General features: G+C 53.2%; 1 protein-coding gene across 2 annotated transcripts in view; it reads left to right on the top strand.

Annotated features, from left to right (window-relative positions):
* Window positions 1-14,906, top strand: part of B4GALNT4 (beta-1,4-N-acetyl-galactosaminyltransferase 4) — a 42,666-nt gene that overhangs the window by 21,928 nt on the left and 5,832 nt on the right. For both annotated transcript variants that reach the window (XR_009958503.1, XM_062576481.1), the window contains exons 2-11: window positions 530-642; window positions 4,576-4,686; window positions 5,707-5,802; window positions 6,149-6,239; window positions 6,594-6,694; window positions 7,314-7,381; window positions 8,039-8,117; window positions 12,117-12,183; window positions 14,050-14,193; window positions 14,513-14,622. Coding sequence is in view for 1 of the 2 variants with exons in the window: in XM_062576481.1 (XP_062432465.1) it covers window positions 530-642; window positions 4,576-4,686; window positions 5,707-5,802; window positions 6,149-6,239; window positions 6,594-6,694; window positions 7,314-7,381; window positions 8,039-8,117; window positions 12,117-12,183; window positions 14,050-14,193; window positions 14,513-14,622 (980 nt within the window). In the remaining variant the exon portion in view is untranslated. The remainder of the gene's footprint in view (window positions 1-529; window positions 643-4,575; window positions 4,687-5,706; window positions 5,803-6,148; window positions 6,240-6,593; window positions 6,695-7,313; window positions 7,382-8,038; window positions 8,118-12,116; window positions 12,184-14,049; window positions 14,194-14,512; window positions 14,623-14,906) is intronic.

The following is a 14,906-nucleotide window of genomic DNA, read 5'->3' as shown; positions in this document are numbered from 1 at the left end:
CTGGAGCTACCCCTAAAAATGTGCGTCTGAGCTTATGTTGGCAATTGTTGGGCCCCTCCCTGACTGGGACTTGAGCAGACCAGTGTTGCCTGGGCAGAGCCTAGAGATGGGGCAGATCGGGAGGGGTAAGGTTTGCGCTCATCCCATATGCGGGCAGGTGTTGGTGGCCTTGGTTTGGCCAGGGCAGAGCGCTCTGCTCTGTTTCTGAGGCTGCCTGGGGAGCCAAGCTTGTGTGGGAGCTCGTGCCATCCCTGACGTAAGGGCTGTGAGCCGGGCGGCAGGAAGTGTAATTAAATCTGACCTTGATGAGCCACTGCAAGCTGCTTAGTACCAATGCGATGGAGGGTGTCTCGGGCAGAGCCTGCCCTGGCCGCCCCTCATGTCCTTCCCCACTAAGAGCGACTGCAAGGGCGGTGCTTTCCTTTCCACGTGCCAGGATGAGAAGATGCCTGAGCCTTGATGCGCTTCTGCTAAGCACCTGCTGGGGAGTGGGACGTGGTCTCACTTGTTTCTCTCTTCATGTCCTCAGATGGTGAGAGGCTGGGAGAGGTGACAGATCCTGGCAGGCGACTGCCCGCAGCCCCGGCATCAGCACGGCAGAGGAAAGCTGAAGACTCCAGCGAGAGCCGTGAGGAGGAGCAGGTGGTAATCAGAGAGTCATAGAGTGATCGAGGTGGGAGGGGACTTGTGGAGGTCTCTGCTCGCACTCCCCCCTCTCAACATAGGTCCAGCAAGAGTGGGTTGCTCCAAGCCTTGTCTGGCTGAATTTCCATTAGATCTAAGGATGGACAACCTCTTGGTTAAGTGTTTGACACCTGTTAGATTGCTGTAGAGAGCAGCAGGATCCTGCTTTGCTGAACAAACCCAGCCTTTCCTATGCCCTGTGTTCCAGTCTCTGACCATCTTGGTAGCCTCCACTTGACTTGCTCCATTTTGTCAGCATCTTTCTTGAGCTGATGAGTCCCAAGCTGGACCTAGTATCCCCGATTTGGACTTGCCAGATCCATACAGAGGGCAATAACCTCTTCCCTTGCCTGCTGCCTGCACTCCTGATGATGCAGCCCAGGAGGAGGTTGATGTCTTTGCCTCAAGGGCACCCCGCTGTCTCCTGCTCAGCCTCTCACCGGGCCACCGAGTCCTTGTCAGCAGTGCTGCTCTCCAGCCCCCTGGGTGCAGCGAATGGTGCTGCAGAGGGTTAGTCTGTCACTGGCACCGGGCAGGCGCTGCACTTCTCAGAGCTGGGAGCAGGCCTGGCTGCCCTGGCTGATAGGTGACTGCAGCCATTGTGGACCAATGGATACCTTGGTCAAGATCTCAAGTCCTTCACACATCTCCCTTCGAGTGCCTGCTCTCATCCTGTCCCAAGAGGCGCTGGGGCCAAGCGGGACAGAACAACCGACTCCTCGTCACAGCATACTGGGGCAAGAGCAGAACCAGCCATCCAGTTACCAATCCATCTTTCTACTGTCTCTCTGCCCTCCTCTTGCTGTGGGGGATCCCCCCCCTGCGTTTCTTGTCCCTGGATGATATCCTTTTCATGCTGTTTTTTTTTTGCTACTGCTGTTACTCAGCCTCCCTCCTGCTTTCCTTTTGCCTCTTGCCTGCGTTGTCCCCAGATAGGCAGCCCTGCGGTCCCTCTGGCAGGCAGCCTGATCCTGTTGCAGGGGATGCTTCCTGGAGAGGGGCAAGCAAGTCAAACTGGTCTAAAACCAGGGGGTGTTGAGAAAGGGAGGAGAGGAGCTGCTATTTGCTCTGTTAGTGCAGGAGAAGGGTTGGTACATGGGATGCTTGGAGAGGGAATGCTGCCACATCCTTTTCTCTGCTCTGATTTTTCCCTGCTGCTCACAAAGGGCTGGTACAGAGGGGGGAAAAGGAGGACATCAAACATGCACTCTAGTCCCAAGCTCTCTCTTCATGCCAGCACAGCCATGCTGTAGGAGAGATCACTGTCCCATTCGTGGCACAAAAACTATCCTTGTCCCTTGCAGAAGCCACATAGTATCCCTTGCCCTGTCCCTGATAGCAAGTTGCTGCCAAATTACAAGTGTCCTTGCTAGCATGTTGCCCTCTGGGTCAGCATTTCTCAGCAGCTGCTTTCCCCAGGCCATGGTACTCTGAGTACATGATCCATCCAGGAGCCTGGAGAAAGCACGAGTGAGTGCTCATTGAATCCCTGCAGCCTCTTGCACTATGTCTGGAGGGCTCTTGGTGCCCAGCTTTTCATAGCTCACTCTGCAGAGGCCCTGCTCAGTGACTGTGGCACCTAGTTGAGATTATGGCATTGCTAGGTCTTTGATTAAAAGCCTTGTCTGTCCGCACCTTCAGCAAATCACTGCCCAAGGGACAGAGATTGGTCCCCTGCAGTCTCAGCGGGAAACCTGCATTTCCAGAGCATGGGCTTGTACCGAGAGCTAGCTTCAGGCTCGGCAGCAATTAAGCAGTGAGAAATAAAGACGTGGAAGAGGCTGACTGCATCTGGCCTGCTGGCAGGGGGCAATCGAGAGCCCTTGCTGGAGGTGGAGGAGAAGAGGACTCCTGCTCTGATCTCTCCTTGTCCTCAAAAAGACTCTCTACAAAGGAGGAAAATGAGGATGCTAGTCAATGCTCATGCAGCTGCAAAGCAGATCCACGGATACTTTTCCTCAGCTCCCAAGCAAGCTCCCTGTTTCTACTAGCACCACTCTGCATGAGTGAGATGACCATCTTGCTCCTGGCACTGAGGCTGCTGTTGTCCCTGCAGCGCGTTGCTCTCCAAGTGGGCCTTTCCCAACATCCACTCTTCCCAGGCCATGGTCCTGTGAGCACATGATCTGTTTAGGACCCCCAAAAAAGCATGAGCATGTTTTTGTGTCCATGCTGGAAGAAGCTGGAGGGGGAAGTCAGAAAGGGCATACCCCAGTGCCACCAGCTCTTGGAGTACTCAGATACTGGTACCGTATCTCAAGATCTCAAGGCCACTCTGTAATTACAGCTCGGCTTTTTCAGGTCGAAGAAGGAATCCTTCCTTCGAGCAATTGCAGCGCAATTACACCACCTCCCTAATAATGTCTTCCAAGGGTATTGTTCCCCTCCTCTGGGACTTTAATGAGTTGGTTTAGGCAAAGTTTGCTAATTATTTCCTTAGTGCTATGCATCCTAATGGGCCTTGCTTTGTTTATGCTGCTTTTCTCCTTCCTTGGCAAAGTGGCCATGTGGAGCAAAAAGGGCTCATCCTGCATGGCTCGTGGTGTCTGATTTCTCCTTGCCACCCTTCGCCCACTCAACAAGGCGGCCAAAGGTGAATGCTTGCCTAGTCCCGCTAAATTACCAGCCGCAAGCAATCAGATTAACCTAATCCCCTTACAGGGAAGAGGGGGAGTGGAGAGGCGTCCTGCCCTCAGGCTGTCTTCCTCCCTCAGCCTGCATCTGCCGAGCAGCTTAACCTGATAGTGGCGGGAATGTGCCTTGCTTTGAGTCACTGCTTTTCCGATTTCTCTGTTGTCTTGCTCCCTTGTAGCTTGGGGAATGAGGAGTTTCATAAGTTAGAGGTTTTGAAATCTGGTTTGGTGTCACCTGGGTGTCTCCCTCTCCTACCTTTTTCCTTCCACCTCCTCCCCCCTCCCCCTGCCCCCGGTAGAATCTCTGGTTTATGATAGTTGGGTTGAGTTTGTGTTCCGACTCTTCACTAATTTGGATTTCTCTCACCAGTTAACAGAAAACTTGTAGGAATTGGATGTTCTTGAGATATTTGTCCATCAGTCATTTCCAGATAAAACCTATTGGCAAGTGCACAAGTTGGTGGCCAGCAGCTGTAAGAGATTGCATTATTGCCTGAGCTTCCGTTCTTTGGGAAACTGAGCCCAAAATATTTTGTTTTCTGAAGTCTATGGGAAAAGACAACCATTTCAGCTGAACAGAAAGCATTCTGTTTTGGAGAAGGAGCACTTTTCAGCAGAGGAAGGGAAACAAGTTTGGCTGGAACATTTTGAAACTCTGCTGCCTGAGATGCTTTGCCAATATTTTTCTACTCCTGCCTCGTGCCAGGGTGCCCTGTTTTTCCTCACAGGTAGCCCTGTCAGCTTTTACCTTGGTTCAGAAAGGCCTTCCCACCTCCCCTTGCAGTGCTGGAGGTGAGAAGTATAGCACCTTGCACTGCGGGACCCTCATATGGGCCCTGGCAGATGCTATGGGGCTCTGGGAGAGCATGGAGAGCACAAGGAGATAACCACCAAAGGCAGCACGTGCTAGTGGGTCTTGTGCCGGCTGCAATGACATCCCATTTAGTCCCCATTTTTAGATCTAGAGAAGCCTCCTGCAGGCACATCTGCTTGGCAGATCCCTTAAGGCTCCAGTTCCCTCTTTGAATTCATCTCGGGGCAAGATTTTTCCCCCAGGCTGCTGAGCCATTAGAAATGCAACCTGTGGTGGCAGGGAGACCTGGGCAAAGCAGGCAAACAGCTCCCTGGCCTCGTGGGTTAAAGCAGAGCGGTGGCCTTCACTCACCATCTGGAGAAGGAATGGGTTGTGCTGTGTGCCAGTCCTGATGCACTGGCTCCATCCCTCTGTTTCTCACTTCCTTTCCTGCTTCCTTGGCAGAGCGACGGGCAGGACTCGGACGGCTGGTTTTCCAGAGGCCGGTGGTCTGACCGAGCCTCCAGGCACCCCAAACTCAACCTGACCAAGCAGGCGTTGCCCTGGAATGAGCAGGTGGGCAAGGGAGGGGGCCGGTGATGTGGGGAGCAGTGGCCACAGGGAGCAGCAAGGGGTTGGAGGTTGTGATGATCGTCCTGGAAGGAAGGCAGGCTGGTTGAGGAAGGGAATCCACCAACCCTTTGAGCCACTCTGATCTATCCCAGTGCCATCACCTGGGAAGCCCCCATCTCTCAGCCCGGGCTGTGCTGTTGATGGGAGCAAGTCAGTGGGAACGTTCTTTGCATTTTTGGTCTGCTGGCTGAGCCCAGGCAGGCGGGTTAGAGATGCAGTACTTCAGTGCTGCTGCTGAGTGACATGGGAGCACCCCCTGAGCTCCCTAAGCCAGCTGCCAGGGCTGGTGGGCTGACTGTGCTGGCTGGGCATGAGCAAGAAGAGATATCAATAACATGGCTCTATGTTAACAAGAGTAGGGGTCTTTCACTCAGCAGTGTCAGCCCTCCTCAGGCAGCCCATAAATGAGGCAGCTGGGCTGCTTGCCAGGGGTGGTTCATGATGGTGGAGACCTGCCTTGTGATCCTCTGGGGCTGAGCCGGTGTCTGTAGGAGAGCTGATGGTAGGGAGAGAAGGGCTGGCATGGGGGAGGCCCTCTCCTGAGGCAGTGGGGCCGCGAGGCTTTTTGGTTTCAGCTTTTCTCCCTCTGAAGGCCAGGACTGGTTTTGTATCTGACAATCTTTGGAGTAAACCTCTGTGCTGAAAACCAAACTGTGTTTTGCATCTGCTGCCTACTGGTTTTCCCATCTAGAATGTGGGGCAGGAGCTAAAAGCTGGTTTTCCTCACTGTATCCCATTTCCCAACCTCCTTCTGGCTTAAAACACTGCTTGGGTAGCTGCCAGGCTGCAGCTTCTCTGAGTCAACCAGGAGGTCCTGGCAAACCCAGTGCTGTCAGACTCTTTCCCTGCTCATAGGGCTTTTGCTTGCATGTTTTGGCCTGCCCTGAAGCTGTCTTTGGGAGCTGAGAGGGGACATGAGGGGAGCCCATCTCCATCCCTCGCTGCCATGTTCTTGTCCTGCAGTACAAAGGGAAGGCAAACCTGCACGTCTTTGAAGACTGGTGTGGAGGAGCAGTGAGACACCTGAGGAAGAACCTCCATTTTCCGCTCTTTCCCCACGTGAGTCCAGCACCACATGGTGGTAGATTGGAGGGAGGGCATGTTCATCTTTCTCCCTGGGAGCTGCTCCATCTCTCCTGGCCATGAGCTCGATGCCTACTTGAGACCTTTCTGTGTGGGCTTTCAAATTTGTTTCAGGACAGGTAATTCTAATCGGAGCTAGCCAGGCTCTCAAGTGGGACAGGAGGGGAGTACTGGGTGGTGATGGGACCCCTGCGTCCCTTCTGGCACCAGGAGCGCAGGACCACAGAAACACGAGATGGAGGTGGGCTGGGTGATGTTGCTGCTAGGCATTAGCCTGGGTGGGTACTGTTCCCGCTTTCACATCCCATCCCCACCTCCCCAGACCCGCACCACCGTGAAAAAGCTGGCTGTGTCACCCAAGTGGAAGAACTACGGGCTACGGATTTTTGGCTACATCCACCCCTTCAAGGATGGTGAGTGACTGAGCTCTGCCTTATCAAAGGCTGCCTCCTTCCCCCTTCTTGGTCCATGTAAGGGCAAAAAGAGTATTGGGGAAGTGGAGAGCCCCTTGCAGTACCTAATACTCTGGCTCTGAGGTGGGAAGGTCTTTCTGGAGCAAATACCATTTTCCTTGGATGATTTGAATAGAGAAGAAGCCCCAGCCCTATCCAGGACACAGTCCAGGCTTGGGGCAACCTGTTGCGTCTGTCCATCCATTCCCGCTGTTTTTCCAGATTACAAGGAGAAACAGTCTCCTTCAGACACCTAGACCAGGCCAAGAGGTATGCTTTATTCCTGCATGATGATCTCCTTTGCTCTCTCCCTAGGGGACTTCCAGTTTTCTGTGGCATCTGATGATAATTCAGAGTTCTGGCTCAGCTCTGATGAGAGTCCATCCAACTCCCGGCTGGCTGCATTTGTGGGCAAGGTAGGTGTCTCTGCTCCTCTATTCTTCTGTGCCCACCGTGTTTCCCTATGCCAGGGATGCTCAAGCTGCCGCAAAGGGATCTCTTTGTGCTCTGCTTCTCACATGCTAATAACAGCGGGTGGTGAGTGGAGGGAAGGCTGTGTTCTCCTGGATGCCAGGATGGCTTGTGGGAATCCCTCGCTCTCAGTTACAGGTGTCTCCAACCTGTGAACCCTCCTTAGGCACCAGAAAATCTGAGTCCCTCTGCTGCAGCACCTCTGAGCGTACAGGGATCCTGTGTGACTTTTCCAGAAGCAGCTTTCCTGCTTCTTTGCTCCCCTGGGAAGTGTCGGGCCATTTCAGCGTCTCCAGGCCCCCACTTCTGCCCCTGGGCCAGCCTTGATTGGGTTGTGACAATCGTCTTCTCCTTGATAGTGCCCTAATTGTAGCTATTGAAGACCAGCATGTGCCCCAGGATAGGAGATTTAATATTGTCTCCTGGATTTTCTCAGCATTAACTCCCAGAGTTGGAAATCCTGTGATCCGTATTCATAGTGCACCCATGCACTTTTGGGATCTTGCTGTTCCTGGCCCGTGTCCCTCCGGTGCACTCTCACATGCTCATTTTTCCTTCCTGCAGCTGGGCACCGAGTGGACAGCCCCGGGAGAGTTTACCAAATTCAGCTCCCAAGTCTCCAAGCCTCTCCAGTAAGTGTGTCCCCTTTGCCACTGCCAGCCGCTGGGGCCAACACCAGGATGTCTCCCCTCCAAACAAAGGGATGCAGTGACTGCTGGGCATAACAGGCCCCAGAGGCCACTTCAGCCCTTCTTGCTGTGTAAGAGCAGCCAGTCCCAGCTGCAGCAATGCCCACAGATGGATCTGGGGCCTGTGTCCCACATTCCCTTGCATCTCACTGGCCTTGGAGCAGTGCTGCAGCAGGTCCTGGTCACCGGTTGAGCTGCCAGAGGAGCCACCACTTGTGGGGTGCTGTGCACCTGTTCCCATGTGACATGGTCCCTCACCACAGGAACAGTGCAGGAGGGAAACTCCTGCCTGAGAGGAAGGTGTTTGAGAGTTGCCGGGTCTATGTCGACCCTGACTTGTTCTTCCTCTCTGCTGCCCCGGGAACCTGCTCAGCACTGCCAGCACCTCAATCCTGCTCTTGCAAATGTGTATCATTTCTTTCTCACTTAGTCTCCCTCTTTCACTGCAACAGGACATTTTAGCTGTGCGTGGGCAAGGCAGTGACAGCTTCAAGAGGTGGCTCCTCTGGTGCCAAGGGCCAGCAGTCTCTCTGTCGCTCCAGCTGCAGTAGCAGTTGGTTCAGCACTTTTTTCTAACCAACCTCTTCCTGTCTTTTTCAGTCTCATGTCCTCCAGACGCTACTACTTCGAGCTGCTCCACAAACAAGATGACCGAGGTTCAGACCATGTGGAAGTTGGTGTGAGTAAATGCCTACCATGCTCGTTTCAGTCTAATTTTGTCATGCTTTCTAAGCCAATGCCAGGGCCTTTCCTGATGTGCATTAAAATGTTTTATCTTGGAGTGCAGCCAGCAACTCAGTCTGCAGAGTGGACGAGCAAGCATTGCTCAGATGGAGGGTCTTCTCTCCCTGGGCTCCATCAGCAAAGTTCCTGCCTGGGGTACCTGGTATGAGTTGCTTTTCTCCCTGCTCCTCTGATTCTTTCATGCTGATGGCCTTCAAGGAGCTTAAGTCTCTGTCATGCCTTCTTTGTACTCCTACCTTGCTGATGCACCTCCTGTAACAGATGCTAATGGAATGCCCCTTAGAGGGGTCCTGCTCCAGGCTTCAGTGGTGGATTGGACACAAGGCTCTGCTGGGTCAGTCCTATCCCCTCTCTTTTCTCCTTGTTGGTTGTGCACCTCCACAGAAGAGAGGAGGGCTGGCAGAGAAGGAAAGGTCCCCTGCAGTTGCCTTCACAGCTTCTCAGAGGAGCCCAGAGCTGTAGGGCAGACAGACAGGTCCCAGCCAGGACACTGTCTGTGTGTCACCCTCGCCCCTGAACTGTCATCTTACCTCCTCCAAGCCAGCTTGTGTTGCAGATTCCAGCACTGGGAGAGGCGGGCAAGAGGTGGAGTGGCTCCCTTTTTTCTTCTTCCACCTTTGAAATACCAGGAGTGTCAAATCTGAACTTGTCTGTCTTGGCTGCATAGCCCTGGCAAGGCCTGGAGCGTATGTCTTGGGAGTTCAGGCTTTCTTCAGGAGGGGAAGATGTTGGCTCTTTAGCAAAGGCTTCCTTTATCCGAAACAGTCATTAATCACTGGAGTCAAACTTGTGCCAACAAAGCATCAGAGAGGCAGACAACACCCCCTTCCTCGCCTTTCTCCTCCCCATCGCTCAACTTTGCCCTCCAAGGGCTCCATCTCAGAGCATCCAACACAGATTAAGATCTAAATTTCTAATGTGGAAAAACAAACAGATGGGGGAGATGTTTTTTGCTGGAGGGAGGGAAGCCTTTCGGATGTTCTTAAAGAAACATAAAGAAACACAAAAACAAACCAAAAAGAAAAAAAAAGGACCCTAATGCATCTTTGCCTCTGGGTATTTAAGGACTTGTCTGGACAAAGGATTACATCCATCTCAAGGCATATTTTTAAAATGTCTGGAGTCAAATCAGTGCAGACAGCTATGAAGACCCCCTTAAGTCAATGCAAACTTGTTTATACAGTGGCTGAAGAAAGACACGGGAAGAAGGTGCCCTAGGGCTCAGTGAAAACAGGCTTTGGACAAGGTTCCTGGCCACTGATGGTACTGAGATGTCCTCCTTGTCAGGAAAAGACTCACAGCTTTCCCACCTCTTCTGATCAGCTGTTTTAGCAGAGCTGACCAGAGATGCTGGCATCCAATCTGCCTCACGCAGTATTGTCCCTGCATGGAGCATGCTATGCCTGGGAACCTCAGCAGAGCTCAGGCAGCTTCCTGCAATGGACATCCAGCTGGAGAAGGGATTTTCTAGCTGGGATCATCTTGTACTTCTTTTCCCTCTTTGGTCAAAAATTTCTTGTCGCCTAAAGACTCAGAACATTGTAAATCCTTTCAGCAGAACTGTGGTTCTCTCGCTATAGCTCCTGCAACACAGAGGGTCACAAATGGTAGAGGAGCCTACGAGGAAGGGCGTCCTGCTGGACCTTGTCCTTACCAACAGAGAGGGACTGATTAGAGGTGTGAAGGTTGGGGGCAGCCTTGGCTGCAGTGACCATGAGATGGTGGAGTTCAGGATCCTGCAGGAAAGAAATAAGGCAACAAGCAGGATTGCAGCCCTGGACTTTAGGAGAGTGGACTTCGGGCTCTTCAGAGACCTACTTGGAGGAATCTCATGGGTTAAGGCCCTAGAAGGAAGGGGAGTCCAGGAGAGCTGGCTAGTATTTGAACATCACTTCCTCCAAGCTCAAGAGCGGTGCATCCCAAGTAGAAAGAAGTGCAGCAAAAGAGGCAGGAGACCTGCATGGGTGAACAAGGAGCTCCTGGTAAAACTCCAGCAGAAGAGGAAAGTGCACAGAATGTGGAAGAGGGGACAGGCTACTTAGGAGAATTGTAGGAATGCAGTCAGAGTATGTAGAGATGCAGCGAGGAAGGCTAAGGCCCAGCTGGAGTTGAGTCTGGCAGGGGATGTCAAGGACAGCAAGAAGGGCTTCTTCAAATACATCATCAGGAGGAGGACTAGGGAAAATGCCACTCCTACCTTCAAAAAATGCAAGGAGGAGGACCCAGGCAACTACAGGGCGGTCAGCCTCACCTCCATCCCTGGAAAGATGATGGAACAGCTCATTCTGAATGTCATCTCCAGACATATGGAGGAAAAGAAGGTGATCAGGAGTAGCCAGCATGGATTCACCAAGGAGAAATCCTGCTTAACCAATCTGGTAGCCTTCTATGATGGCATGACTGTCCGGGTAGATGAGGGGAGAGCAGTGGATGTTGTCCACCTTGACTTCAGCAAGGCTTTTGACACTGTCTCCCATAACATCCTCCTAGGCAAGCTCAGGAAGTGTGGGTTAGACAAATGGACAGTGAGGTGGATTGAGAGCTGGCTGAAAGGCAGAGCTCAGAGGGTTGTCGTTGGTGACGCAGAGTCTAGTTGGAGGCTAGCCACTCCACTGTGGCTAGTGGAGTCCCCCAGGGCTCAGTATTGGGCCCCATCCTGTTCAACTAATTCATCAGTGACCTGGATGAGGGCACAGAGTGCCTCCTCAGCAAGTTTGCTGATGATACCAAGCTGGGAGGAGTGGCTGAAACACCTGAGGGCTGTGTTGCCATTCAGAGAGACCTGGACAGGCTGGAGAGCTGGGCAGAGAAGAACTTCCTGAGGTTCAACAAGGGCAAGTGCAGGGTCCTGCACCTAGGGAGGAATAACCCCATGCACCAGTACAAGCTGGGGGCTGACCTTCTGGAGAGGAGCTCTGCAGAGAAGGACCTGGGAGTGATGGTGGATGACAAGTTAACCATGAGCCAGCAAGGTGCCCTTGTGGCCAGGAAGGCCAATGGTGTCCTGGGGTGCATTAGGAAGAGTGTTGCCAGCAGGTCGAGGGAGGTGATCCTGCCCCTCTCCTCAGCCCTGGGGAGGCCTCATCTCGAGTCCTGTGTCCACTTCTGGGCTCCCCAGTGCAAGAGAGACATGGAGCTACTGGAGAGAGTCCAGCGTAGGGCTAGGAGGATGACCAGAGCACTGGAGCATCTGCCCTCTGAGGAACGGCTGCGAGAGCTGGGCCTGTTTAGCCTGGAGAAGAGAAGACTGAGGGGGGATCTTATCAATGTGTACAAGTACCTGAAAGGAGGGTGTCAAAGGGTTGGGGACAAACTCTTTTCAGTTGCCCTGTGTGACAGGACAAGAGGCAATGGGCAAAAATTGAACCACAGGAAGTTCCACCTGAACGTGATGGGAAATTTCTTCATTGTGGGAGTGACAGGGCACTGGAACAGGTTGCCCAGAGAGGTTGTGGAGTCTCCTTCTCTGGAGATCTTCAAAGCCTGCCTGGATGCAACCCTGTCTACCATGCTCTAGGTGACCCTGCTGAGCAGGGGTGTTGGACTAGATGATCTCCAGAGGTCTCTTCCAACCTTACTGATTCTATGATTAGCCCTACAAAGAAGCTATAAAGAGGCTTCTTTCAGCCTTTCTGCCAAATGCAGAGGAGCCAGGAAGGGCTCCTTCTCCTCTGTCTCCCCCTTCCAACTGCAAAGGTAACAAGCCCATGTGCTAATCCTGAATCGCTCTGCTTTATGACAAATTGGATGGGGTCAGATCAGCGCTGTCATTCCTACAGTCGGACTGGGAACGTGTATGGTCTAGGGATAAGTTACTGTGAGCTGAGGGTGGAGGAGGACGTGGCCTAGGGTGCCTGGGGGCAGGCAGCTGGATCCTGAACCCCTGCCACCCCAGTACTGATTTTCTCTCTCTTTCTCCCTCTCTCTCATCTAGTGGCGAGTTTTCCTCCCCAGCTTGAAGTTTGAAGTTATCGACTCCTCCTACATTTCTCTTTACACTGGTAAGGGCCACCAGTCTGCCTCTGCTTGCTTGACCACAGAGGCCCGTGTGCACACCTTTGCATGCGGCCGTGGTAGGCAGGCCACTGTGCTTTGCTCTCAGAGGTGCTGTACATGTCAGTGCAGCCAGGCAGCTCATGGGGCAGAGACAGTACCAGAGCCTGGGAAGGAAACCAAACCCCTGGGGAAAAATGGGCTGATCTCAGCATCTGGAACTAGCCAGTGTTTCTGCTGTGTGTCAGGAATGAGGCAGCAGGCTGCAGTGGGTAGGGGTGATGCTGGCGGTGCGCTGTGACCTTCCCAGGACTGGTATGCGGAGGCAATGCATGGAAATGCAGCTCGCTCCAGCCTCCTCCCTGCTAATGAGACTATGGAGCTGCTCCTCAACAAGCTCCTTGGCTCCTTGCCCCAGCCCTGAGTTATGAGGAGCTGTCGTATAAGTGGGGATGAATGGTGCGGGGTTTAATTAAATCTATAGATCTTCTGCTTCCTGCCCCTTTCCTGGCCTGGCAGCAAGAAAACGTTTGATAGATGAATGCTGCCCCGATGCTCAATATGCTTGAGAATTGGTCATTAAACATGCCCTGCAAGGTGTCAATGAGGCAGCTGGGGATATGCAACATGCAGGGATCAATGGGCAGAAGAGGGATGGAGGCTGATGTGGAAGGTCTGAGGTATTGATGCAGGTGCCAGAGAGATGAATGAGGCACAGATATATTTCCCTCTGTCTGCTCTCCATCAGTGCCATCTTTTTCCTGCTTCCCAGCTCCCTTGGATGCCAGCAGCATCCTGGGGAGAAGTGAAGTTTGTGGGAAGCCTGTCTCCAGGACATGGAGGTGATTGCCTCTGAGCTGGGTGTCCCCCTTCTCCCCATGCTCCAGCATCCGGGAATTCTCTGCTGCTGTTCTGCACAAGCAGAAGCATTTTGGACTTAGGAAGTGGTCCTGCTCCAACCAGGACCTGCTTGTTTCCCTACAGCTCTGCATCACTCAGGGCTGTGAAACCTTCCTGGAAAGGGAGCAGGTGCTGCTGGATGCTTGGGGCAGACAACTTTGAGCAAGGTCAAGCTGACCAAAGCAAGGTGACCTCCCTGCTGTTGTTTCAGCCTTGCTGGGAAGTGGAGGTGCAGGGAGCCCTGCCTCAGTTAGGCTGTTAACAAGGAGAGCACTCTGGGTGCTGGTTATTAAGGGAGGACAAGATGCTACCCCACTCCTTGAACAGAACGGGAGGAAACAAGCTCTTGTATTTACCTGCACCTCTTAAGAGGAAGAATATTCAAAGCTTAATGGATGAGTCCTTGGGAGGTAAAGTTTCCAAATGTTTCCACCCTTTGTGTGAACAATGCTGTAATCAGAGCTGGGGCTGCCCAGCTGAGATCAGTTGTATCCTTTCTGTGTCACTGTCATTAGTTGATGGCAGTAATTACTAGGTTGATTAGTCACAGCATCTTCAAGCATGTGAGAGGGCTGACAGAACTGGATTTGTCCTTGTGCGGTCTCACCAGCTCTGCTTATGCTCCTGAGAGCTGGGGCGTGACAGCCATGAGACAGGCCAGGACTGCCCCTTCCCCATCTTGTAGGTGTGAAGAGGTTTGGAAGTGCTGCACTGGAGGATGCTCCAAGTTTGCCAGGGCAGCTAGGATGCCTTCCCTGGGCTGACTTGGCCCAGGGCTTGGATGCTGCCAGCGAAAGCCCTGGCTCCAGGATGAGCCTCTGTGTACTTTGGGCAATGGGGACACAGCAGGATGTGGGGCTCATGCCATTGGATGGGCATTGGGCCATGTGATGCTCTGACAGGAGGCAGGTGAAGGTGATAGCACCCTGAGACAGGAGCCCCATGGGTTCAGCCCCTGTCCTCACGTCCCACAGACGAATCATCCCTGAAGATGAACCACGTGGAGCACATCCCGCAGTCTCTGGCCAGCCACAGCGGTAGCTACCTCTGGGAGGCACAGCAAGATGAGCATGGGGCTGACATGCTGAAGTCTGATCCCAGGGACACTTTCTTTCTCAGTAAGTGGGGCTGGAACATCCTCAGGCTGAGACTGGGCCCCTGTACTACTCCATGGCTCTCTGGGGGAGGAAAAAGGCAGGACATGGCTGATACAGTGTCCCTCCTATCCTCTGTCCATTGCTGGGTTAAACAAACTAATTGTGCTGGCCTAACCCACAGTGCAGGGACAGCTGAGGGATGCTGTGGACAAGCTTCTCTCTAGGTTGGCCATGGAGGCAATTTGGGATGGTTTGAACTATAGAATCAAACTCAAGTGGGGCTATCGGGCTGGAAGTCTGTGTGCAGGGTTGGGGCTGAGCCATGGCTGCCTCTCCTTAGCCCCGGCGATAGAGGCTTCCCGAGTGGAAAATGTGCTGGTGCCCTGTGCCTACAGCCCCACCTACGTGGTGAAAGACTTCCCCATCGCCCGCTACCAGGGCCTGCAATTTGTAAGTGTCCCCTCGCGATACCCAGGAGGGAAATGGGGTTGCACTTCCCCCTAAGATACATCTCACCCCACCACTGCCGCCCTGTACCGCCTGCCTTTGCCGTCGCCTACCATTTCCCCAGGGCTCTGCTCCCCTGATTTTGCAGGACCTGATTTTGCAGAAGTGTTAGCACCTAGGGGAAGATGTCCCTCACTGGAGGGTCAGGCTGAATTTCCCCACCTTGACCCAAAGGGATGCATGTCAAAAGCTCCTTCAGTGTGTCTCTGATACTGGGATGGACCTAG

Source organism: Rhea pennata, chromosome 5, assembly GCF_028389875.1.
Source record: "Rhea pennata isolate bPtePen1 chromosome 5, bPtePen1.pri, whole genome shotgun sequence".
Taxonomy (NCBI): domain Eukaryota; kingdom Metazoa; phylum Chordata; class Aves; order Rheiformes; family Rheidae; genus Rhea; species Rhea pennata.
This window is presented reverse-complemented; position numbering and strand designations above follow the sequence as displayed.